Source organism: Fringilla coelebs (assembly GCF_963513975.1).
Source record: "Fringilla coelebs genome assembly, chromosome: 5".
NCBI classification, from domain to species: domain Eukaryota; kingdom Metazoa; phylum Chordata; class Aves; order Passeriformes; family Fringillidae; genus Fringilla; species Fringilla coelebs.
Window position 1 is genome coordinate 44972481 of NC_140033.1, and position 26825 is coordinate 44999305.

Sequence of the window (26825 nt, forward strand, 5' to 3'; positions counted from 1 at the left end):
TTTCAGCAGCCACCAATGCCCTAGGCAAAGCTCCGTGCTTCTTGGCAGTGATACTTGTTTCTTTCCCTGGGAATTCTGCATCATACAGCTACTATACAGCAGAGCTAGCAGTGAAAATCAAGATCCTGTCTATCATATGAAATTACTGTATATATTCTATCATCATACAATGTGCAGTGTGTTAATTATCTCTGTCACATTCCTACAATTCCACTACCAAATGGGATAATGCCCACTTTTAAGTGGTTTCCAAACTGCTCTAAAAACCAATTATAACCATAAAGAAATTCAGGCCTTTCTTTCCCTAGTGTCCTGACTGGTCTTACTCCCCTGGAACTCTATGGATAGTCCTTCAGAAACTAATGTCACTGCCCCTGCAATGAAAACCTTGTTTATGGGCAAAGAGGAAACCTTTCTATGTTTAAAGGCAAAAATGTATTAGCACAATTGAAATCTTGGCCTAATCCAAGAATTGCTATCAATCCAGGTGTAATTATTATGGGAAAAGAAATACTATATAAACTGGTTTTGCCTCTCTTCACTTGAGTATTGCTCACACTTCCACTGTTTTTACAGCCTTGCCCAGGTGGTCTTTCAGCAACACCACTTTGGCTTTAAGGACTAGGCTTATAGCTGCGGCCCTTTCCCCGAACAAGACACACCAACTTGTCCCAATGGATCCTTACAAATACCAAGAACAAACACAGCACAGGTGCTTGCATTAAAAATGCCAGCAAAGGTCCTACCAGCAGGAAAAATTCATTTAACTGTTATAGAATGAAGCAAAAGACGCTGATCATATTTATTTAAAATCCCCCGAATTTTTAATTGTTCAAGGCTTCAGGACTTGTCAGGCAGGTGCTCACCTGTCTGTCTTTAAAAACAGTTGTGCTCCACAGTGAGGAGATAAGGAAAAAAAGCCAGAGGATATGGCTGCGGTAAAGAAAAGGCTTTAGATTCTCTGTGTAGTGAAGCTGGGATGGAATAACAAGTGCTGGCCTCAGAAGGGAAACAGGACAGGTTTAGCAGCAAATTAGGACTATAAAGTGGAGTGAGGGTAGAAGACTTGCAGGGAATGCTGTGGATCCCTTAACACTCAGCTGAGAAGGCAGGTGGTTGAAGATGTAAATTGTGACTAATGGTTGGGTTATGAGGATTAACATGCAATAAAGACGTGATCCTCGTTGCTCTGGGGAAATGATGGCATTTTGTGTAACAGTGGCATGATTTCTCCTGATTCTGAGTTCACTTCTACAGACTAGATATGAAATGAACTTGGAAAATCAAGACTCCATCAGAAAAGGAAAGTAAATCAGGCATTTCAGCTCGACCGCGTCTGAGGGGACACAGGCTAAAGACTCACTCAAAGGCAGATCTCTACGGAAAGTTTTGCTACAGGTTCCACGTCTAACTCACCTTTACATTTAGTGTATAACTTTGTGTTTAGGGGTAGAAAGCAGGAGTGCAAACAGTATCACTTTAAAGGAACTGCCACTTTTTATTTTACCGGACGAAAATAATAAAAAAGTCCCTCCTCCTGTAAAATTCAGGAGCATGACCAAGGTAACAGTTCTATTGCAAGTCAGGAAACAGACGCCGCAATTCTGTGTTAGCTGGTGTTCGTGTCGGTAATGTATGAGCTGCTATCATTTGTTTCGCTCTGCGGCCGTGATGTCCCCGTGTCCCAGAGGCACGGACACCCCAGAGGCCGGCTGTGCTGGATGCCTTTTGCTCGGCACTGTAATCCGCATTTCCAGTTCAAAACGCGGCAGATGCGGTGCCCCTCAAAGCCAATCTCGGCGGGTTTATTGCGTGGCCAGCGCCCCCTCCCTCCACAGGTGCCAGGGAGGGCTCGGTGCCGTGCGGGCTCGGCGTTCCGTCCCGCCCCGGCCAGGCCAGGCCCCGGTGACGGATCCGGGCGCGTCGCGGCCCTGCCCGGCGCGGGAGCCGCCGCAGGGCCCTTCCGGGCCGCCGTAGCGGCGGGAGCGGCGCGCGGGGGCTGCCGGGACGGAGCGTGTGAACTTGGGCGCGGCGCGGCAAGTCGGGCCGCGAGCGCGCGCGGGGCCGGGGCGGTGCGGGGGCCCGGCGGGGCGGGCGGAGCCGGGGCCGGGCCGGTCCCGTCCCTCAGGCGGCGCTGGGCCGGGCCTAGAGGCGAGCAGCGGGGGCTCGGCCCGGTGTCCGCCCGGCCAGGTGCGCAGCGCCGCGGGCAGAGAGCGGGAGCGGGGCCGGGGCCCGGCGGTGGCGAAGCCGAGGGGCGGGTGCGGCTCCTCCCGCGGCCTCCAGGGCTGAATTGCGGGGCGGGAGACAAGCTCTGAGCGAGGAGCGGCTCCGCGGGCTGCTACCCACTGAAGGCGTATGTGGACCCCGAATTTCTTGGGTAGTTTTGTGAGTGTTAACAGTCCTGGCAGTAAGAATGAATGGCCTAAAGCCGTGTGGAAACGTCCCGCAAACTTTGGCTAAGGGCTGGTTGTATTCTCAGCTGAAGCGAAAGCTCACGTTTACAGTCCTGGTCTCTTGATAGTTTAAAATTACCAGGAATAGAAAGCTGAGAGTCAGCGTTTCAAACCAGGCATCGGTTAACCTGGCTTTAAGTCTTAAAAGATGTCAGTCAAAATAAGTAGCAATACGTTGTTCTTGCCCTTTTTGCTTCGTAATGTTTTTTAAGGTGCGATGAAAGGTGACTCACTGTCGCTCGTATTCTACTGTCAAGGGTTTAGTTTAAAGGGTTCTTGGATGTCTTTGGAGTGTTGAGATGAACGCTGAAGTGAGTCCTTTTGGTCCGTACTGCCAGCCTTGCCCTGCAACAGTTTGATTCTGGTTTGTATATCCCCATCTGCTGGTGGGAAATGGGTCCTCCAGATACTCAGGGCTTCCCGGTAGGCAGCTGTGAACTGTGGAGATAAAGGCTTCCTTTTAGTCTCTTGGTGCCGTAGAGGGGCTGGCTTTGTGAAAAAGAAACCACGGATTTCCTGCCAGAGTTTAAGCAGCAAAAGCTTGGAGTGTCTGCTGCTTTCTCTCGTGTATGCAGCTGAACGGTACTAACTGTTTAACTCTCCAAGTAAATGTTGCAGTTATCAAGAAAATGTCACCTGTACCATTTTCAATTGTCATTTTGAATTGTTAGGTTGCCTGGTTTATTTTTTTTATTTTATATATTTTCACTTATTCATTTATTTTTGCCAGAACACGTGCAGCCATGCAAGAAAGCATACGTTTTGCATCATCAGGAGATGACATTAAAATATGGGATTCCTCATCTTTCACTGTGGTGGAGCAGTTCAACCCACATACAGTCTCACATCCAGTCAGTTCACTGTGCTGGGCCAGCAATAGTATCCTTTACAGTTTCAGTCATATTTCTGTGGGTGTTCTGCAAAATTCCAGTGCTTATTTTCTTTCCTTTTTTACTGAAGTGTTTGTAAAACACAGGCCTGATGTGTTTTGAAGTCTTGCATAAAAATGTTGGTATATATTTTGACCAGAGTTTTGTGCTTTCCCGTGCTGAAGGGATTTACAGAATGAGTTCATGATGGTAAATACTTGTGAGGAAGTTTCTCATCTCAGGAGCCAGCACTTTTATAATGGCTGTAACATGCCTGAATTACCTGCCAACTGTTAAGCTTACTCATTTGTTTCTTCAGTAGTTGATTATGATACTCGCTTTCAAGACAGTGCTTAATTAACTTACAAGCTTGAGCAGAGCAATTGCTTGTGTACTAAAATTCTATACATAGTGCAGTGAGGAAAATTGTAATCAAATATTTTTATTTTTTTGGTAGGACAGCTTCTTGTTGATTCTGATAGTCTTTGATAGTATTCAGTTACCTCTAAGCACTCGTTTTCTTTCCATTGCTTGTAGTATTTGGAGAGGAAGCACAGACATGTTGTTGTGTTGGATAACATTCACGGGATGGTGGTGGTTTGTCACCAGAATGGATCTGACCCATTTAGGTCTTTCACCCCTGACTTGGAAGCCAGGGAAGTCTTGGATAATGATATGAGGGGCCAAGTGTTAGATGAACATATGAGAAATCTCAGTGGAGTGTTGGGTGAGCGGCTTGTATAGCTGTCACAGGAGAAGATGGTGATGCCTCATCTTGATGTAGAAGGAGGACAGGATGCTGGCACACAGCGTATGAGTCCTGCAAGTTCTGAATGTCTGTCCTCTAAGTTCATGCGTGACAAAAAAAGTTACACCAATTGGAAAACAAATGGTTTAGCTATGGAGCTTGCAGAGGATTTGAAACACAGATATAATGTTTTCATGTGTATGCATACACGCTAGTATGTGTTTAGGAAACTTTATATACAGTCTGTCTTACATGCTTTTTTCTACCAAGTCTCCTCTTCATCTCCCAAGACTGAAACAATGAAGTACTTGATAGACTTGTCAGCTTGTTAGGTTGTTAGGGATAAAGCATTAGTTCTGGTTACACATAGTTCTGTGAAATTATACAAAAGTGCCTTAAAATGATGAAAGCAATAGCAAGCACTATTCTGCCTGCTGGTTCTGTTGTGTTAAATCCAGCCAATGAACCAGTGTTATCCTTTAATGAGCAAATACAAAATCACAATGGGCATTGGCCAGAACTGAATGATTACTCAGTTTGTTTGGTGGTGGTGCAGATGCAGTTTTCCTACTCTGTAATTCTATAAATGTTCTTATTACTTTGGGGTACTTGGTTTCATAAAAGGTTCTTTTTGGGCTTTTGTTTTTCTTTTCTCAGTACAGAGTGGGAGAAACTGGCAACTGCTCTTTGTGCTCTAGAAACTGTATAGTGAAGTAATCTAACATTTGTCATGACCAGGACCGTTCTTTAAATCCATAGTGTGCTAACAGCCATTCCTTTGAACTAGTGATAAATGGTACTCTTACTTGGGGGTGTGGGGAAACAGAACTGTAGGCTGGATAAACTGCCTTAGTGGTAAAAGAGCTCTTAAATAATACCTGGCAGATATTTCTCGTCTTTCTATCAAAGAAATTGCTGTCTGTCTTGTATTGGCAAGTAAGGGCTGTAGTTAATTCAAGAGCTTCTTAATGAAGGCTTGGAAAATAGCCTTATGTTTCTGTTTCTAGGTCCCTTCAAGGTCCAGTGCTTTAGACTGTTTAGCCAATCTGTCTTCTATTCAATAAGGGGAACTTCCTGTTGCTTTTATTAATCACCAGTATCCTACAATTATGTTCCTTAACTTGTGACAAAGATAGATACCTGGCTACTGCTTCTGCTGCTGGTGATAAAATAGTTGTTTCAAGCTGTAAAAGCAAACCTGTCCCACTCTTTGAAATAGCTGAAGGAGTAAGTATGAGTAATGCTTTTCTCTCATTTTTCCCCAGTTCACCTGGTATCCATGTGTGTCTGACATCTGTTCTGCATGTTGGGATCAATGTAATTTCAGTATTGTTAGAATTATGACATGTACGTAAAAACATCTCCCCGTGTATTGTTAAACGCATATAAAGAGTGGGGGCAATAGTGCTTTTAAAATAGTTCTGTCAGTAAGACACAGATGCAGTTATGCAATTGTGATAACTTGAGGCAGTCAGTGATTCAGGTGTGATCTAATGTGTTGGAGATAGAATAGCTCAAGTTTGAACTTCATTTTCCTGCTTGAGCTGTCAGTATTATGCATGCCTATGAATTGTACACTGGGAAACATAAGAGTCTGTGGAGGGGTTGTTCTTGGAGAATATATGTGCCAGCCTGTATTGCAAGAAACAGGAGAATTTGTGTTGTGTTCAAGGCTTTTTTTCTCCAGTTAGAAGGAAGTGTGGCACTTCAAAAAGGTGGACTTAGTTTTAGAAGAGTCTCTTCACATGGTCACTTAAATGGCTTGTTAGTGTTCTAAACCATTCTAATTATTCTCCTTGGATAGCTCTTGTAATGCTAATTTGGACTGGAAATTTTCTGAAAAGTTGTGTAAACCTCACTTTTAGGGTGCTGAAGCAAACCCTTTCAAAGGTGGAGTGTTTGTCCTGTGATTTCACTAAATTTGATCTATAACTAATGTAATCCCTTGCAATTTTATCATGTCAGTAATTAGATGGACTTGTTTTTTCTTCACTCAAATTTTGAAAACTTGAAAGTGAATTTTCAATGTGATGGAACTGAATAATAATTTGTCCTCAATGTAGGTCTATCATTAAGATTGACCTTTTTTTTGCAAAAACTGTTACTTCAGTGATTATGTTAAAAAGAACCACTTAACTGAATTATGAGGTTTGCTGCTATAATATTCCCTGTAATGTTTAGGGAATGTGAAGTATGTAACTTAGACAACTTCTTGATTTTCTTCTAAGAGTTTTTTCCTTTCACTTAGGATTTCTTAAAAAAACCTGAGTACCTGAATAAAATACTATGATTACTCTTTACAGAACTATAATTTAAAGAGTGCATATTGGAGGAGAAGGTGCCAAAGAATTCAAAATGAGAATGGGGAAATGCGAGTATTTGAAAGTTTATTAATTAATATGCTTACATGTTGAAGTATATTAAATATATGTCCAAACATATATTGATTATAAATGCCTTTTGATAGGAAATGGCTGTAGAGTATGAATAGGTCTGTCTGTCATTGGGACTGTTTGTACTGATGAAAATGGAAACGCACATCAATATGCTTTGAAGTAGATTTGAATAAATCCCTTAATTATCCCCTTAAGCTTACATTTTCTTCTTTCTCCATTAGGCAAAACAGACATGTGTGAGCTTGAATTCTAGTTCTTCGTATCTCGTCAGTGGAGGCCTTGATAGCACAGTTAATATCTGGGATTTGAAGTCCAGAAAGATTTACCGTAGCCTAAAGGTAAGTTTGGCTGAAGAAGAGCCGTAGCTTTCCACTCCTAGGTTTTGCTGCCAGCTGTAAAAAATGTACTTTCTCTAAGTCTAGTGTTTGTCTGGATCAAGGTCACAGATAGGAGCTAGCACACATCTGGGTCTTGTTCAAGTTTCTGTTCTTTATGTGCTGTAAATAGCAAATTTACCGAACGTATGTAACTTGGTGTTTTCAGAGTGCAATTCTGAAATTAAAATTACAATTTAAACACATAATATGTGTTTTAATTTCCAGAATAGGCTTCTTATTTTTGCAAATTTTTGTTGGTGTTGTCTGATGGGGACTTTTTCCAGGAGTTGCATTCCAAGTAATCGCTGTTTTTGATACACTGAATGAGAAAACTCTTCTCTGTTTGTGGAATACTGTAGCAGAACTAATGTTGTGCAAAACTGGGATGGTTATCTTTTAACTGATCCAGGATGAATTCTCTAGAACTTTTTTATGATGCACAAAACATAGGATGGTTTACTGTCTTTCCTACGTGCCTACAGTAGATGGTTTGCCCTTATTTAGCGCCTCTGTTTTAAGAGACTATGAAACTTCAGCTTTGATTTATCCTTTTTTTCTTGGACTTCCAGTTGGAAACAAAACCTCTAGGTATCCAATACAATACTTTAAATATCTATTCCTAACTTTTGGGTTAGAAGTACCTCATTGTCTTCCCCTATATAGGAATATAGGGGAAAAAATAATATGTTTATTATACACAATGTTTCACTGCAAATGACTGTACTGAAAAGCTGGTTGGTAAATATATGTGTTAGGTGTGAAAGTGACAGAAGAGGAAGTTCACAGTAGTACATCAGATTAACAGGAAGTATATTCAAGTATCACTGGTTTCTAGACTTCACTTCTAAAATGATGTTCATAACACCTGTGGTGAATATCTGTGGTTGTCGTATTAAAATATTGTATATAATTATATGTTCATCTTGGCTAATTTATTAAAACCACCCAATGCGAACAATCAGAGAGTGGTTATGATTGATTTTGGTATGTTTTGCTGCTGTTTCCTGTGATATTCCATAACAACTCTTAAATCTTTCAAAATGTTACAGGTAGTCAGAAACAAATCAGCTGAAGTTTTTTGCAAAAGCGTAAATTAGGAAGAATGTCTTAAACACTCTCCCTCTAACCTCCCTTTCCCACAGGAGCATAAAGATGAAATCACGTGTGTGGCGTATAATTGGAATGATGGCTATATTGTTTCTGGATCTTTGAGTGGTGAAATCATCCTACACAGTGTTACCACCAATTTATCAAGTAGTCCCTTTGGTTATGGCAGCCGACAGGTAGGCTATCTCTGTTGTTCCTTTCAGGTACTAAGCTTAATTTGCAGTCTTTAGAAATTGAAAGTACAAATCATGAGCTTTTAAGTTTTGGTATTTTGTTTCATTTTAATTTTTACGAGTGCCCTTAAGGAAAGGAGAAAGCAGACTGCTGTGTGCATTATAGCTTTAAATACTAGGTAGCATTGAAATACAAATTTCTCAAGTGCCTTTTTTTCTATATGGGTTACAGCAAATTTTACTTGGTAGACACTGGCTTCTCAAGAACAAACTTTTAGATATCTTAGAAGTGATTAAAGCACAGTTGGTTTTACAAACCAAAACAAGATTTCAAGTCACCACTCAGTGTATATTGTTGCAGAGGGCAAAGACCATGCAGTCTGGGTTCTAACTTATTCAAAGCTATCTGTACATGAAGCATGAATACAAGTCTGTATTTGGAAATAAGTTTATTTAATCTGGAGGTTAAAATTGCACAGGTGCTCAAAGAGAAAAATAATGAGGTTTTATCTTACCTACTTAGGTGTTTAGTTAGTATGTGGGAGAACTAGTTTGAAGGAAGATGGTGCACAAGGCAAACACAAAGCATATGTACTACCTAAGAACCTTGGTAGGGTTTGCCACTGCAAATCCTTTCTGCCAGTTCAAAAGATATTAAAAGAATTAGTGGGTATCACAAGGGGAATTCCTTGATACAAGAGTATTTGCAGTAGTAAATGAGCTGTGTTGTCCCACTGGAAATTCCAATGTGTGCTCTTAGTGAGAATTGTCTTGTCTTATGGATAGCCATGTATTTGAGTTCTAGGCATGCTTTCATTTTTTACTGAATCATTTTTACAGAGCTAGGGGCTGCCTAGGGGATGCAGAACTGTTGCTTTGGTTCTAAACCTGACCTTTAATGTTGCAAGGAATGCTGAAGTTGTGACTTATTCCTTTTCTGTTACTGCAACAGCTTTTTCATTCTTAGGTTGCAGATAGTGTCAAATTAAATTCTTCTCCTGTCTTGCATGAACAGTATAGCGTGGTGAAAAATCTCTTACAATCTCACAGCATCTCAGGAATTATGGTATACTTTCTGATGAAAAATCTCTGTGAAGTTTAAACTATTTCTGCTCCTAGGTGCTGCAGTGTCTTTGATCCATCACCAAGCTCATACTTATATTGAAGCAAAATCGTCCTTCATACTTGGTTTGATCTTAAAAATCTATCTGTATAGTCAGGTCATTTTTCTGACTTGATTGTTACAGTCTTATGAGGAATGTGTATGTGAGGCAGGAGCAGGGAGGTCCATGGCTGGATTATGGAGCTGAGGTGAATATTCAGAGTGCTGCTAGTTAATTGGAAAATGAAGAAATTCTTGTGAGGATGATTTGCATTAACCTGTTTGATATATTCAGTTCTTTCCACCAGAAAGTGATTAGGAGTAAGAGATATGCCGTGAATAACTATTTTGTCAGATGAAATCAAGAAGTCTGCTGCAAAGCTGAGTGACCTTTAGGATGGATAAAGCTATTTGATGTGTTAAAGTAATTGCAAACAAAGAGCTCCTGTTCACATTCTAAAGGGTCTACAATATTTTCTTAGGGAGGGCAGTTACTTGATTACAACTTTCATTTAAAGTGGAATCGAGCTATGATTTTGTAATGAATTGGCTAGTTGGATGTCCCAGTTTACCAGCTTGTCTTTGATCCTAAAAATGTTCTTTACTTTTATGTGCAGAAATGGCTCTATTATTGTTTAGGGTTTTAATTGGAGAATTGGAGAATTGATTCTACAGTGAAGAAAATATCTGAAGACTTGTGTAATTCTGTTAAATTTAAAAAGCCTTTACTTGATTTATAGCTTAAGGGCTGGGTTTCCTTGAGAGTAAACATGAATAGATAAACAGTATATTATACTGTTTGATCCTGGTACTAGTTTTCTGGCTTAGGAAGGGTCACCATTCCATAATGACTTTTTTTAGAATTGAGGAATGTGAAGTCTAACTAACCTAAAAAAATTTAGCTTGTCTGTGTTTGATGTTCAGCATGCTGGAATGTAGTTTCCATGCCAGTTAATTTCTCATGTTGTGTAGATTCTACAAGTAGTAGAATAGCCCAAGGTTGCCGTGCTTTCTCTGACTTTAAACAAAATTCTTTTCATAGGAGCATTGGCCTATAGTCTGTTAATTGATTTTAATTTAGAACACCTTTGTGTTTTATTAGAATTGAGTTCTTGCAGAGCTGTTTGCAGATCCCATAATTTGTCTTTGCTATTGGCATTCATTTAGACTACCAGATTCTTATCTGCTTGCTGTTGTGAGGATAAATTAAGGTTTGTTTCAAAATATAATGTTTGTTCAAGTCTTCACTGCCTGGTGCAATTCTCCTAGCAACAGGATTTAGTTTAGCTGTTTGAACAGCTGGCTGATTTGTATAGGACTGTGATGGATTCTGGCCACTCCATATAGTGAAAAGTTTGTCAGCTTTTAAAGCGGGGAGCAGTGGTAATATGGGGAGTGTAGGCATATGAAAGAAAATGCAGAGCTTGCCCAGACCTGTGAGATTAAAAGGATAAAGGAGAAAAGGAAATGGCTGACTTGGTAGGATAGCAAAGGAAGTTTGAGAAGAGCTGGAAACAAGTAATCTTGGTGGGCAGAAGGACTGGAGTAAGAAGATGAAACATGAGCAGATGCCGGGGCAGTAAGGAGGAAGGAGGTGAAGAATTGAGAGAACTGTGAGGGTCAGGAATATTTCCCATGTGGATCCTGTTTGTAATTAAAGCTGTTACTCCTAAATCTCTCAGTATTTTTTTCAATGTAAACAAAGAGAAAAAAGGTGATAAAATTGTGACCTGTAGAGGACCATATTAATGATGAAGAGTCGTAGTTGTTCCTATTTGAATATGCAGTTGAAGGTGCCACCTCTTTAAAGCAGGTTGAAGCAATTTGGCTTCCAGCAAGACACACAATACAAGGGCTGGAAGTGATGCTGGGGGAATATGAAGCAACACATATCTCCATCAAAAGAAAGTTAAAGACAGAAATAGGATTAAGGCCAGTACACACATTGAGGTGTGGTCTATGCCAGAATAAAATAGCTTTTTGAGAGCATTTTCAGGCAAATTCAATATTTGAGCACTCATTGGACTGGAATTGAGTAAAGTACTTGATTCAGTACTTTGTGAGAAAATACTAGATAGGATGGGTAAGAAACTCATTATATTGATAAATCAAACAAATATTTTCTTTCATCATCTGTCTCGTTTAATATTTTCAGTAGTGCTTATGATAGTAGAAGTAAGGTCAGCAAAACTGGGGAAGGGTCTGGAGTGCAGGTCTTGTGAGGACCAGCTGAGGGGGTTGGGGTTGTTCAGCCTGGAGAAAAGGATTCAAGAGGGGATCTTATTGCTCTCTACTACCACCTGAAAAACAGGTACTAGCATGGTGGGGATTGGTCTCTTCTCACAGGTAACAAGCAATAGGAGAAGAGAAAATGGCCTCAAGTTGCACCATTTAGATTGGATATTAGGAAAGAATTCTTCTCTGAAAGGGTAGTGAGTAAGGCATTGAAGCAGGCTGCCCAGGAGAAGCGTGGAATCATCATCCCTGAAAGCATTCAAGAAACAGATAGCATTTAGGGACGTGGTTTAGTGGTGAACATGGCAGTGCTGGGGTTAGGCTGGGACTTGATGGTCTTTGAGATCTTTTCCAGCCTTAACAATTCTGTGATTCTAGGTAGAGCTATGATGAAACCCAGTGGGAAGGCATTTGCCCATAAGAGAGGATTGTGTCAGTATCAAAAAATGATTGAAACTACAGACACAGGAATAACTGTGACAGAGTAGAAATCCAGATACCAGATTTAGGGGACAACTGAGGCTCTTCTTATTGGAGTAGGATTTCAAAATTCCCAAGCGAAAGGAGTTGGATTTCTTAATATAAAATGACAATGACTAAAACAGACTCAAATAAGAGCCAGATATTTTGAGGATCATAAAATATCTTAGTTGTCCATATTCAAGAAAGATTCATGCTGGGAGAGTTGCAAAAAAGAGTGATGGTACTGAAAAAACAGTCCTGGGGGACTCTCTTTTTTTTTTTTTTTTTAATAGCAAAATAAAGTCCAAAGGAGGGTGAGCTTGCTGTTCTTTAAAATGGGATAGCAGCACTGGGGAGTTAGGAAACTGTTTAAGTGTAAGGAGATCATGGTCCCAGGAGCAAATAGGTACAGCTGGGTCATTAGTAAAATGAATCAGGAAATTGAATGCTGTAGTATTGGAGCAGTGAGCTTTTGAAACATCCTCTGAAGCAGTGTGGTGGAAACAAAATATCTTTTCTGAAAGGCAAGTTAAGTTCCTGGTTCTGCTATAGCTTGGCTGCGTGTGATAAACCACACATTATCCTCTTCTGTGCTCTTAGTCCACAGGTTGAATTCAGTTCTGCAGGACCTACATACCTGCTTAACTCTGGAGTCAGTGTGCTTATCAAATTGGCTGATATCCAAATACCTCAAGTCAGTGAAGGGGAATTAAGTTTAACATTTTTGGCAGAAGACTAGTTGGTGAACTAATGTGCCTTTTCACTCCATTAATTTTAGATGTGTTGTGGGGATTTTTTGTATGAAGGCATGATATTTGCTGAAAATTTGAGAAACTTTTCTGGAAGTTTCATTTTTCTTCTGCTTAATTTTGCTGATCAGCTCATATGGTACCCCATAATAATAATAAAAAAAGAAAGTCTCACTCCCAATAGCAAAAATGGCATTTTAATGCAAAATTATTTTTTCTGGTTTTACTATTTATATTTCAGAGTTGGGAGCCTTTGTAGACTACTTTAAGTTTGTATTCCTAATCTGTTTGTGTCTTTAGAAAATAATTTATTATCATATTTAATATTGCTATTAAAATACATTTTTATGTGTGTTTTACAGCCTATTCGACACTTGAAATATTCATCCTTTAAGAGATCCTTGCTGGGCACTGTTTCTGACAGTGGAAATGTAACTCTCTGGGATGTAAATAGCCAGAACCCATATCATAATTTTGAAAATACTCATAAAGCACCAGCCTCAGAAATCTGCTTTTCTCCAGTCAATGAGCTGCTGTTTGTAACTGTAGGTTTGGATAAAAGAATTATTTTCTATGACACTTTAGGTAAAAAGTGAGTATATGAAAGACCTTTTGATTTTAGAAGGTTCCTTATGTGGGTTTTATAAACTGAAAAAACAGGCCTAATTATGACATGAATTATTTCATTCAGCCCCCATGCAGAATGGCTGAAGTGGTTAGCGTATTGCTACTGGAGAACCTGTCCCATAGTTTGTTTTGCTTTCTGAGTTAACAAACCAACAAACAAACTGTTGAAAAACCCCAAGGCATGTGGGAAGTAATTGAAGTCTGGTTTATGGGTAATGTTCTCCAGTGCTTGTGTATGGTAGAGAGCAGTTAACTTCTGTGAGGGGCAGTACAGCCTGTGTCAGCCACCTGAGCTTAGCTTGCCTGCTTTTCTAGTTAAGATAAAAGATGTAACTGTGGTGCACAGAACTGCTGAGACAGGGGAGGATGTTGGATGAAAAAGCAAGAAGGATGGGAAATAGGTGATGGACTTTGTAGTAAGAGGATGGGATGGCAAGTGGTATTGTGGGACATAGGTTTTGGCGTGAGTAGTGCTTTTACTCTAGCTCCTCGTAGCAGCAGGAGTCCGTTTGCATTTTGGAATGATGCAGTAGAGGGATGTAAACTAAGACCTGAAGTTTTTCCTAGAGCTGTGGGAGGGGTAGAGTTGATAGGCTTGGGAAGCTAGAGGATGAGAGGATGTATGTAGTATGATTGCTGCTGCAAATGATTATACCGGTAAATAACGTTGGTGTTTGCTATTAACAAGGCAATGTGATCCTGTCCTCATAAAGTCTTTTGGGGCATATGCAATTTTTTTCTTGTTAAGCATGAATGCTTAGTGTAAGCCTAATCCACTGTTTCTTAAAATAGTTCACTGAATTTATTTGGTACTGGAGAAGTTGAACTACTGACCTGTAGCTGAATTATGAAAGTTTATATATATATATATTCCTTTTAGATATTCTGTGTTGAGAAGTCCAACTTGTGAATTCTAAAAGATTCATCCTGTCATTTCTCACATTTGAAGGTTACTGAAAACAGTTGTAGCTGATTTTCCTCTGACCACAGTAGACTTCATGCCTGATGGTACTACTTTGGCTATAGGATGTTCCCGGGGAAAGATCTGCCAGTATGACTTAAGGCAACTGACATCACCAGTGAAAGCAGTTACTGCTCACAAAGGTTGTGTGAAATGCATACGTCTTCAGTTCAGCAGCACTTTCTCCAAGGTACTTTTATTGCTCAGTATACAGATTAATGAAAGCAAAGCAAAAGTTTAAGTTCTAAAAAAAGTTTAGTATTCAGTTTCTAAGCATTACAGATGCCAACAAAGTGGGATCATACCAACATAGGAATTATAAACTGCTTAGTCCTAACTGCTGTTTTAGGCATTGTTAATGTGGAATTCCCCCCACTCCTGGCCTCAGGGTAGAAATAAGTGGAACTTGCAATCTTCTGGGTTTTCTGGTGTGGATATGCTGCCTTTGCAGATCAGCTTATGGCACCTCTGTTTATTTGTAGGCAGTAGCAGAAAGGTCTGTAATGGCCCTTCTGCTTAAGGAGAAGACACAGGGCTGCTCATCTGAAGATATTTTGTATGTCCTATATATGGATTTTTGCTAGCACATATAAACAGTGTAGAAGTTAATTAAATAATAGAGAAGACTTAAGAGGTTCTTCCAAGACTTAATTAGGCTCTACTGTATTGAGAAATCCTGTGCTTCCATTTAGGGGACACTGAGAGGACCTTTGAAATTGATTATTTACCACTCAGAGACTTTCCTTGTCCTTTGGCACACTTGCTGCTAGTGGTTAACTATTCCTGTAAAATTTGGAGTTCCTAATACTGTAATCTCTTTTTTCTGCTGTGTCTAAACCTGGGATCAAAATTGAATCATGCAGGGTCACTCCACTGTTAAATTGTTGCTGTCCTTGTGGAGGTCCTCACGGATGTTTCCCATGCTCTTTGAAGTTACATGAAGATACCTTTTTTTTTGTATTTCTAAAGGCATATCTCCTAGGCAACCTTTGCAACTTGAACTGAGTTTTTTTTACTGTTTTTAAAAAGGAAAGTATATTGTCTTGTATTTTTACTTCAGGCTGAAGGAATAATAACTTCTCATAATTGGTTCTATTTTTTCTCAGTCTAACATCACAGGTTCTTCAAATAAGCCTGTGTCCAAAAGAGTAGAAGTCAAAGCTGGTAGTAATCTTGGAGGAATTCAAAATACTGGCATCAAAAACATTGCCTCTCAAGCATCAGCAACAGTTTCCTCTCATCTTGCATTGACAAATGAGAATAAGGGAGGAGAGATTTTTCAGGAGAAAACAGGTAATGTTGTGTTCCTACTCTTACAATAGTTGGCATAATGGGGAAGATGGAAGCAGTGTTTCATGTTTTGACCATTACAGTCTAAAAATTTTACTGAGGGAAGGGCATTTGTTAGGAAGTACTGTGTGTATGTACCTGCACATACAAATAGTTCTTTACTCTCCCCACTGTGTAACACATGCTGTGAGACTGTAGGAGGTAAATTGGGTCCTACTATAAGCTTAAGACATTTGTAGTCTTAAAATTGTGGTGGTACTGTGGGACTACCTCTTGCATTCTGACTTCTTGCAGATCATCATTATGTACATAATGTAGTTTCTGATGCAATGTCTGCATGGAATGCAGAGCTAAAGATTTGTAATTCTTGTAATGAATAGGAGTAGCAGACCTCATCCAAAAAAAAAAAAAAAAAAACCCAAGAAAAAACAACCTAGGAAAACCCAGAGAAAAAAAGCAACCTAGTCCAAAAACCCAAGTGACAACTGAACTGTATTTTTGTGAGAGGCATGATTCCAGTATCACATGGTAGGAAAGATGTCAAGTATGATTAGTTGTATAACTGTACTTGCTATCTATACCTCTGAAATTGACAAGTTCTTTGTAAGAATTCTGAGCATTCCAAAACTGCCACTGTGTGAAATGTACTCTTAAATTTTTATTTAATTCAATAGTTCTGAAAATATAAAATCAGTAACAGTTTGCTAGTTTGATTCTTTGAAAAAAATCCTCAATCCATTTTAATGTAACAGCACTTTCCCCTCCCTTTTAAATAAGGAGAAATACATTTAGTAACAGTAATTAGGCAATAAGCCACTGCAGTCCATAGGGATGTGTATTAATGACTTCCCTTGGGTATGCAGTGAAGTATGAGGTAAAGTAGAATATTTCCTGTGTATGCAAGAACTGTTGCTAATCAACATTACTGAATGGTGTGGAAAATTTTATTTTGGTTAAAGCATATGATTTATTATCTTTTTTTGAAGATAAAGATGGCTGTAATGGCTGTTACCCCTTATAGGGGACCTTGCATAATAAATAAATGTTTTAAGAAAGTAAAGGCTTACCAAGCAAAACAGTTTTCCTTAATCTGAGTGTTCAATTTAAAAGTAAAAACCTCTGAATACTGCAGAAGATATGGTCTTTAAGGTTAAAAATGGGAATGCAAACTTCATTTGTTGTCTGGAATTTTTCATTGAACCTGTTCATGGGATTTAACTTTGGAGAAAATAAGGGACATTCAGTAAAGTAATCTGATAACATATTTAAGCAAAATTGAGGCTTTTTGTCACAGGTATTTTTAAGGTACAAAAGTATAAATGAAATCAGAATGCGATGTGAAACTTGGATGTACTTTGAGCTGGCTTCCCATAAACTCTCATTTACCAACTGTTCTCTGCTTTAAGTACCTTACTACATTTGTATTTCTGGAAATAGGTAAAAGTGTACAAGATATTTTGGCCCAGTTTTATGTTACCCTTTTTCCACATAGATCCTCTAAATTCTGATGCATAGGTTGATGCTGCACTTCGGATTTGACTCAGTATACCAGATATTTACTCAACTAGCAAGTGCAAGCCTGTGTTGGTGTCACAATTGACACATTGAAGGAGTGAAAAATGTAATCTATTAATACATTTAAATATGAAATCGTAAACATGACTCAAGTTCCACTTAATGTAAATACTTGGACATGATTAATTGCAGTCATCCACACAGTCATATTTGGATCACTTCAACAAGTGATCCCACCTAGAGAAGTACTCATAGGTTTTATGAACATTTTGTGAAATTATGAAAGTTATTCTGGTGCTTGTCTGAGCAGTTCAATTCCCTTTCTAAAAACTGTAGTTTGGATAACTACTGGGGATTTTTTTGGACTAAGATAGGCTTCCATTCTTCAGACAACTGTCCTTGGTAACATGCATATAAAAAGCTTTTTTCCCTTGGATTAGGTCAGGGAAGGGGCGCTTGGGGGTAGAGTGAAGAAAGGTCTAGGAACAAATTTGGTTGAGTTGGTTTTTTTTTTTTTGTTTTTTTTTTTTTTTTTTTTTCTTTCAATTGGAACTTCAATTTGATTTTCTAATACTAGAATATATAAGTTGATTTTCTAATGTTAGAAATAAGCAGAGAATATACTAACACTAGATAAACTTTAAAAAAGGTGTTTCATATCATTTCCCTTGAAATATTTAATGGCCCTAGTGCAGCAAATTTTTCTTCTTGCAGAACAAATTTAAATTTTTATCATCTGAATGTGGTTACTTTATTAGCAGAAGGTGCAGTCACTAGTTTCACTTGACTTGATATACCATAAAATTGCTGCTCCCATCATATAGATTTCTCTGAGCATGGGTGGGTTCTCCAGTTTTACAGCCCTCCTCTGGAGCTTTTAGTTGTAGTCACCTTTGTTGACAGCCCAAATGAGGAAGTTAATATTGACCCTCTAACTGGCATCCGCAGACGGTTCTGAAGTGCTTACTGGACTTCCCAAGTATCATGCTTGGTGTGAGATTGTTTAGCCATAATGTATGTTATTTTTGGAAAAGGTCAATTACTAATGGAATGATATTGCCCTTTGAAGGTTTTCCCCATAGTTCCAGCTTGGATGTCATTCCATCTAAAGAAGCAGATCATGGGAGAAGTGCTGAATTAAGTAATTTTGATGATTTGGGTCGAAGTAGTTTAGGAGACGTGTTTTCTCCAGTCAGAGATGGTGAGTTACTAATACTGGAATTTCTAAAACATCATTCTTCTGCATGTAGTGTGACAAAATGTCACTTGTGACTTACTGACTGCTTACCTACTTGATATTGTAATTTGTCTTTGATTATGAACTTGATGCAGTGATACAAATAAACACTTCATTTGTCTGTGTTCTGCTGTTTTGTAGATATTATTGCAAATAAAGTGACTGAAGATCCTCAAGGAAATGGTAAGCATATGCCAGTGATAGGTCTTTGGAGGTCTGTGCTAGTTCTCACATGTTGATTTTGTCGTATCTTTGAAAAAAAAAAAAACAAATGACCAAAGCAGACACTGAAACAACTTTTCTGGGAATTCTCTGAGAGACACACATTGAGAGAGACAACATGGTAACAGGAAGTCAAGAGTATTGTCCTAAAGTGATGGGGTTTTTTCCTTTATACAATTTATAGTGATATACAGAAGCTTTTCATGTTTTATTACTTTTATAAGGATGAAGGCACCATAAGTTGGATGAAATTATGTAGTTTTTTGTGGAGTGCATTTTTTAGTGATTTCTTTTGTCAGTCAGTTTTGTATGAGTGTGCAGGCATTTAAATTGTGAGATAGATGTGGTGTGTGTGTTTATTGACCTGTGTGTTTCATCTTTCTCTTTTCATTTTAGGCTTGGATTTTCAGTCCTACCTATTGGGTTTGGATTTTCTCCCACAGCCAACCATTGCCTTTCCAGTAAAAAGAAACCTAGTGGGCAGTAGTGCACAAGGGACACAGTCTAGTCCACTACATGCACTTGTGGGATCTCCAATTAAAGAAGAGGAGGAACATCCAGAGACTGACTCTAAGAAAATAAGTCTTGGAAAACAAGAATCTAAAGATGTCTTAAAGCAGGTATTCTTGTTATGAGTGCTGTTTTTAGAATCTTGACAGAATATTACTGCTTGAAGAAAAGAATATTGAATAATGCCCAATCTGATTTTATTTTGCAACTCTGTTCACACTATTAACACAAGTCTATAAAACCTTGTGTTATTGAGATGAATTGGCCTTTAGCAATGGAAGATAAATGTATGTTTGTCTTAAATAAGATCAGGTTACATAAGTTCCCATGAAACAAAACAGGTAGACTGAGGAATATTTAGATTTTTGTAGAAAATCAAGAAGGATCACTAGATGGTTGCACCAGTATGATCGATTGTTTGTTAGGTCAGTTCCACTCTCTTCTTTCCCTGTTCTCTGTCTCCCTCTTTTTCTTGAGATATCTTTGATATGTCTCTGCACAGAGCTTAGCTACTTTTGTATTGCTCTTGGGAAGTCTGAGTTTGCTAGGAGTGATACAACTTAGTCACAACATTTTTGATGTGAAAATTAGAGGCCCCCGCCTTTTGCACTTGCTTCTTTGTGCCCACTCGAGGCAATTTGGAATGTTTTAGCAATCTATTTTTCAGATATCTTTCTTGCTAGGAAATGAAAAGCATGTATTTCTGAGCAGATTCCTAAAAGCAAAAATGTTTGAAGGTGCATTTCGGAAAACTTAGTCTTCAAGTGCAATTAGACAATTTTAACTAGTAGATTTAATCTTTAAATTAAAAAAAAAAAAAATTCTGTTGTCAGGTTTCAAAATCAAGCTTACCAAGCATAGAACCTTCTCCACCATCATCTACTCCTGATGCAAATGAGAAACTAATGAAGAATATTCAGGCCCATCCTGCATATGATCTACCAGTAAATGGTACTACCTCAACAAGTAAGTTGATAATTTTGGCCCAGTTCTAGGTGTGGTTGATTGTAAACTGACATGAAATCTGATAAAATGGACTTGATCTTGGCTCTGTAAATCAAGCCAACCCTCCTAAAACGTCTCTGAAGACTCATTCTAAATCTGTTTTTTTTTTTTTTTTTTTTTTTACTGAGCAATATTTGAGATAAAATTAATTAAATAAATATTTATGTTTAAAAAGTAATGTGGTATATGAGTGGGTTTTATTTGTCATGAGGGTTCTCAGTATTTTATTTTCAATTGTAAAGGTTCAAAGATAACATCACCTGTCACTGCTGGAGTTGCAAGTTCGTTGTCAGAAAAAATAGTAGAAACTATTGGGAGTAGCAGACCGAATGCACCTCTGACAGCAATTCAAATCAACTTCATTCAGAATATGATACAAGAAACAATGGATGACTTCAGGTACTGCTGTTCCTGCAGAGTGTTTTGTTTTCAATGACATGTTTTCTTAATGAGGTGTTTCAGCTTCTGCTCAAACAAATTTCTCTTCGGATTAGAAAATTACACCATTCATAGCCCTATTTCTGAAAAACTAGGTATGAAACTTAGTTTTTAATAGCTCTGATGACTAATTAGACTGATGCCTCTGAGGATTGTTAGTGTATGACTTTGCTGATGTTTCTAGAATGAGTGAATATTTCTCAGATGGTAAATTTAGTCTGCATAGCAAGGTCTCTACTCTTTTCCTACAGCCTTGCACTGATTTCTTTTCCTCCTTGCTCATCTCCCTATCCCAGCAGGAGAAATTTCAAGTTGACAGTGAGGAGAGTTTGACATAGCCAGTTGACTTGTGTTGGCTTTGATTGTTGTTTTTGTGGCATGTGTAAGGTGAAACTGTGTGTGTGTATTTCTGCTGGTGGAGCTTTCATTGAAATAACATCTGTGCTGTAAGTGATGGTTGGTGTGAGCTTACTTTGTGGATATCTAACAGACATTCCAATTGGCTTGAAAGAGGTCAAATTAGCACAGTTCTATTTAGAGTGGAGTTTGAAGAAGGTGAAGAAGTTAAGAGAATTTTATCTAGGGCATCACTTCCCAGCCCATGTTTAGGATGAAGTAGGTTGAATAGAGATAATGGAGAAGAATTGCAGGGCAGGGGAACTGCTGCTGTCTTGATGACAAAAAGCAAAGCAAAGCTAGTTTAGTAGGTCTGTGTACTATGGCTGCCAACAGAAAAAAATGCATCCAATCTTATTTAATGTCTTTACAGAAATGTAGTATGGTAAAACTCCCCTGGGACTTTTTGGTAATAAACACACATCTGATGAACACATGTAATTGATGTAACTTAAAATGCAGTCTATGTATTGTAAATGTGTTTTCTTTAAAATCTATGTCCAGGCACCCCAGAATTAGAAGTTATGCTCAGCAGTCTTTTACTTCCAGTACCTCAGATCTGGAGCCTTAAATATTGTGTTTCTCCTCTGACTTATACTTTCTGGAGTGGCTGGAAGGCTCTGCTGGCTCTTTTCCCAGTTTTAAGTTGCAGATACATTTAAACTGATTATGAAAGATTGCTAGTACTTTGGTTTTACTAGTTAATTGTAAACTTTAGTAAACAAATTTTTATTGTTAGTACTAGTAGTCAGTAAGAGGGATGTGAACTGTTGTAAGCTTCCCATTGAGGTAACTACTTTTTACCTGCTGGAACTTGAGGAAAGCATTTTTATCTTCCTTGCCTGAAATTAATTCCTCTTCAAGTGAAGTGGGAAGAAAAACCACGAAGTTTGAGGAAAGGACCAGGAATAATACATAATTCATTTGGTTCCAAAAATATGTTTGTTTCTTGATCTCCCTGTCTTTGGGAGATAAACCTACATCTTTGGATTTATAGGATGCTAGTTGGCATCTGTACTTGATACACTGAAGATGATTGCCTCCAGTAGGAATTCTGTAGCACAATAATCTGTGGAAAGAAGAAGTGGAGATTACCTTTGGATTTGCTGTATGTTTGAGGAAAGGAAAATGAAGTAACATCTCTGTGTGTCCACTTAAGAAACACCTTACTTTGTCAGGCCAATGGTACCTGTGGCACAGTACTCAGTCCCAGACAGCTGCACTGCTCTGCACTGTTCAGGAAGAGCTTGTCAGCTTGCCTGCTTGTCTGTGAGCTGTTCTCCTTGTTCTTCCTCAGCTCCTGGAACTGTTGTATTAATGTCATGATCAGAGGCTATTTTCACGACTGGTTTTTGTAGTGTGGAATGGTTGTCCGTGAATTAACAAATTCATATCCACTTCACAGACAACACTGCCACTGCTTTTTATGTAGATTAACCTGGATTATTCCATGGTATTGAGAATAATGTATCACTTACCACAGTTGATGTTTTGGGCCCTTTTACAAAAGACTGTTGAAAGTCATGTACTGAAAAGGTATATCTTCAAGTAGAGAAAAATATCTTTCTGTGCAGTGCTTATGATCAAGGGATTGAAAATTAGCTTTGAATGGTAAAAATGAGAGGAGCTTATAGTTTGCAAGTGAAGAAGAATCTTGATATCACCACATATATGTGTTTATAAACTGAAAAGTCCTGCATCTTCTTATGTGCTGAAAAAAATGGTATTTATAAAAATCAATATCATAACAAAAATATTCTAAAATAAGGTGTTGAAGATTGTTTCATGGTTTAAGGGTTTCTAGACTTTTGATGAGAGTGAAAGTGAGGAATTGTGGATTTTTGGGTGCTGAGGGTATGAGAGAGACTCTTTCCTAAGTAAGTCTGAGCATCTTCCTTTTGCAATTCTTCCCCCAGAGAAGCATGCCATCGAGATATTGTGAATTTGCAAGTGGAGATGATCAAGCAATTCCATATGCAGTTGGTATGTACAAGGACCATGATGGGAATGTATTCAGTTTTCAATTTTGGTAATACTAAGGCATGCCATATTATCTCAAAACTGAAAATATATTTTGTTTATTAAGACCAAGAAAGAGAGGATTTCATGTGAAGGAGGGGGAAAGTATGAATGGGAATCTGGTACATTGTTTTTTCTTTGGTTAGTAAAGGGAATCTAGGGGTTGAGTAGGTATGAATTCCATATTTCAGGAATTATAAAGAAATTCAGCTGTCCTTTGGAAAAGGCCAAAGGCTGGGGTAAGGAGAAGATAGATGGAATTCAAATAGAAAGCTTCACTTGTAGATACTGTATACATACTGAGCTGTTCTGTATTCTTTAGCTTCACCTTTTTATGAATCTTTGTTCTTTTGATCTGCATTAAAAAGACCTTGTCTGGGTTCTGAGCATTTTAATGGAATCTGCACTAGTAGATTCTCGTCCTGAAGAACTGCAAAATATCCTTTGATAAAATATTCACTAATGTATTAATGATCAAAATACTGTATGTCAGCTTAAAAGGGAAAATCTTACTTCTCTTATCAAAAGTTTTTAAAAACAGAATTATCTACGTTATTTCATTTTTAAAAGAAATGTGAAAGTCAATAGGATAAAACTGGAATTATTAACTTTATTACTACTGATTGAGACTTTTTTCTTTTCTGTAGAATGAAATGCATGCTTTACTTGAAAGATACTCTGTAAATGAAAGCTTAGTAGCTGAAATAGAGAGACTGCGAGAGGAAAACAAAAGACTGAGGACTCACTTCTGAAAGATTTACGTTGCTGATTTTATTAGTGTGAACTCACTACAGGTGGTGTGTTGTCTCTGACAGATCCTGTCATCACTGAAGTATTGTTTGAAGACCTGTTACTATTTTGAACATGAATCTATCTTCTAAATAACTGGTGTAAGATACTTTGTGTAATTATAAAATTTGTAGCAGATAGGCACTGTGTAGAGAACATTTGCATCCTCATGCTGATCACCTTACAATGCAGCCTTCTAACAGAAAAACTCCAAGGACAAGTATGGTACTGGAGTTTTAGCAATACGTGAAGTGCCTTTTCTTAAATAAAATCAAACCAGGACAGATGCTTTTACTCTAAGAACTTTTTTATATATACCTACTTTTCTATCTGCTTCTTTATTCTACTGCTGTCAGAAGCAATCACTACAGCTTGCCTTTTCAGATACTTTCCTTGAAGAAAAAGGGGAGTGAAAGCTCCTCTTTGTGCACAACATGGAGTCTTGTTTACAAAGAGCTGGAAAGTACAGTAGTCAGTTAAGTTTATTCAGCTGGCAACTCTTCTGTCCTGAGTAAAACTAGAGCTTGAAAATATTCCCAAATTCGGTGCCACAGTCTTTCTCATTGAATTCATAAGTTTGTTGTTGCAAATGCTACATCAACTGCACAATGAGATTTTTTGTTACTACTTTGGCTATGAATCTAGAATTCTTCTTATTTACATGTATTTGAATGTTGTCATAGCTTGTCTGATTTGAATGCAACTTTAGTCTTCAAAATGTAAGTATATTAATAATATAGCCATTAATAATACAGCAATGTGTAATTGAAGTCTTTCAGTCTGATTCAAGCACCTTTTGTGCCCAACCTCCCCTTCCATTGGTAGTGAACAGCACTTGATATTGAGCAGTTGTGTTGCAGTTTTGAGGCATGTTGGTTTACCATTATTGTGGCCTTTTTCAGATAGCTGCATACCAAATCTATTATCTTGTATTATTAACAACCATTAAAGAGCAATCATTACTTCAGTAGCATAATGGTAGCATACTGGTATGTCAACATTTCTGAAATGAAGCTCAGTAGGAAGTTCTGACTATTGAAGTGCATGGGATATGATTTGGCTTGGCCTTTATTTTGCCAAGAAGATTAAATTAAAACTTCAATTTTAAATTGCTTTAAAAATCAAATGAAAATTTTAAATTGAGTTACAGATTTCTCTGAAAGACTTCTTCTACAGATGCTTCTTGCTATGTAAGTTTTTTGGGAGGCTTCTTAATTTTCCCTCTAATGTTTGCTTTTTTCTTTTCACAAATTCAAAACTCAAGCAAAGTCTGAAGAACATGGCAGGTTAATTATTTACGTCATCTAGTGTTTAAATCCACAATGACACTCTGCTAATAATGAGTAGATAAATACATGAAAGCCATAATATATAGTGTAACTTATTTTTATATGTTGCAAAACTAAAGAAAAACTCCAAACATGTCTATAATGTTTCCTTACCTTGAACTTTTTTTTAAAAAGTAGACTTCCTTTTTTTGATATCATTTAAGCAAAAACAGTCTTGTAGAAAATGGCAGTGTTCAAGTAGCTTTTAATATTAGGGAAATGACTTTAAATGTCTGTAGTTCTACTGCTTTTAAAGCTTTTAAAAATATTTCTATATCACATAAAACTTCATATTGAAAGGAAGCAAAGAAAGTTGGGGTTTTTTACTAACTTATCACACAGTGTAGAGACCTCTTTGTTAAGTTTTGTAGGATATGTAAACTTGACACATAGACCACACAGTTCACGAAGACAGTAGTAGTTGAAGGTAGCAAAAATATCTTAGCATCCTTCTATGTATGTTTTTCAGTGTTAATGAAACAATCTTGCATATTTCCATCTCTTGATTTGTTCAAGTTCTGAACTCTTGCTGGTGTACCTGGATGACAGCAGGAAGTTAGACCATTATCTTGGGTATTTTGCTTATAGGTAATTTGTTTTCCTGACACTGAACTGTATAATGTTTTTAATTCCCAAATGGAGGTGACTATAACAAGAGTGATTAAAAAGATTTTTTGGGCTTTTGTCCATGTCTCAGGATTACTGTAGTGCAAGTGGCTACACATGGTGTGTGGAGACCCACTTTGCCTATCTCTATAAGGGTATGTTTTGCCTTGTACACACTCTGATTTGTATGTTAAAATAAAGCTTGTTTCAACCTTTTTGAGAAAAAAAGCTGTGGTGACCTGCTTATTAAAGAGAATAATCTGTGTTGTAATTTTTATGCCTCATCAGGTACCATCTCATCAGGTACCATCTACCTGAAATTCTGAAGTAATTTCTCTTCTGCCTCTGTGGTTTCATGTAGACCATCCAGCCATTTCCACAGAAATATTCACAATCCCTCATGCTCTCAGAGTAACGAACAGATGAGCAGTTCCCCCTTCCAAATTGAAAACTGTTACAGTCATGCCAGAGAGATCATGTTCATAGCTAAAAATCATGTTCAGGCAGATGTTTTGGGCAGGGGGAATAATCTTCTCTCCTAAGACCCCGGTGAGTTGGGCATCCTGTGTTTTCTTCATGTTAAACTTATGGATGTTTAATTTTTTTAATTCCCTTCTCTCATGCTAATACAAACTTTCTGTGATGAGAAGTTTATTTGCAAGGTATGTGGAGTTTGAAAACTGATTTTGACTAATTGATTTATTCTCCTAAAATGCAAAATGCCAGCATGTTCTTGCTTCCTGGCAGCAGTCCACCAGTGTCTGATACACACGCCCTGTTCTTCATAAGCACGACAAGGATGAATTTGGAAGTTGCACATTGCCCCTCCTGCACAAGGAGCATGGTGTACTAGAAGAGCGTGCTTTACAGACTACCTTGTCAAACTGTTCAGCTCCTTGCCAGCAGCTACCCTAGATACTAAAACTAAAGATGCAAAATGGTTGTAGATTATTTGTATATAAAGGTAACAGATCTGATACTGCTGAGTGCTTAAGGCTGGCAGGTTCTGTGTCTCTGCTTCCCACCAATGCACTTGTGTCTGTGTGTCATTATGGCGCACGTCAAGAGCTGCACCTTCTGGTCAGGCTGAGTGCAGCCATTTTCACATCATCTCAGGCCATGCATCTGGGCAGTGCTGATGAACAAATTCTCAGCTGTGGAAACAATCTTGTACTCTTCCTTGAGCATCCTGTCCCAGGCACTGCCAAAGT

The 26825-nt window shown here is 38.2% G+C and overlaps 1 protein-coding gene across 3 annotated transcripts; it reads left to right on the top strand.

The window, feature by feature from the left end:
* Positions 1 to 2033: 2033 nt before the first annotated feature.
* On the top strand, positions 2034 to 25823 carry NEDD1 (NEDD1 gamma-tubulin ring complex targeting factor). Of its 3 annotated transcripts, none has more exons than XM_084206017.1 (15): positions 2034 to 2353; positions 3184 to 3332; positions 5203 to 5297; positions 6688 to 6804; positions 7986 to 8126; positions 13034 to 13263; positions 14248 to 14449; positions 15366 to 15552; positions 18134 to 18265; positions 18443 to 18484; positions 18920 to 19143; positions 19867 to 19999; positions 20281 to 20437; positions 22789 to 22855; positions 23539 to 25823. In XM_084206017.1, the coding sequence occupies exons 2-15, from the start codon at positions 3197 to 3199 to the stop codon at positions 23641 to 23643; spliced, it is 1968 nt and encodes a 655-aa protein (XP_084062143.1). In that variant the 5' UTR covers positions 2034 to 2353; positions 3184 to 3196; the 3' UTR covers positions 23644 to 25823. The 3 variants fall into 3 exon arrangements, with proteins under 3 accessions (XP_084062143.1, XP_084062144.1, XP_084062145.1); XM_084206018.1 differs by having other exon boundaries at positions 2034 to 2190; XM_084206019.1 differs by lacking the exon at positions 2034 to 2353 and having other exon boundaries at positions 2933 to 3332.
* Positions 25824 to 26825: the final 1002 nt, after the last annotated feature.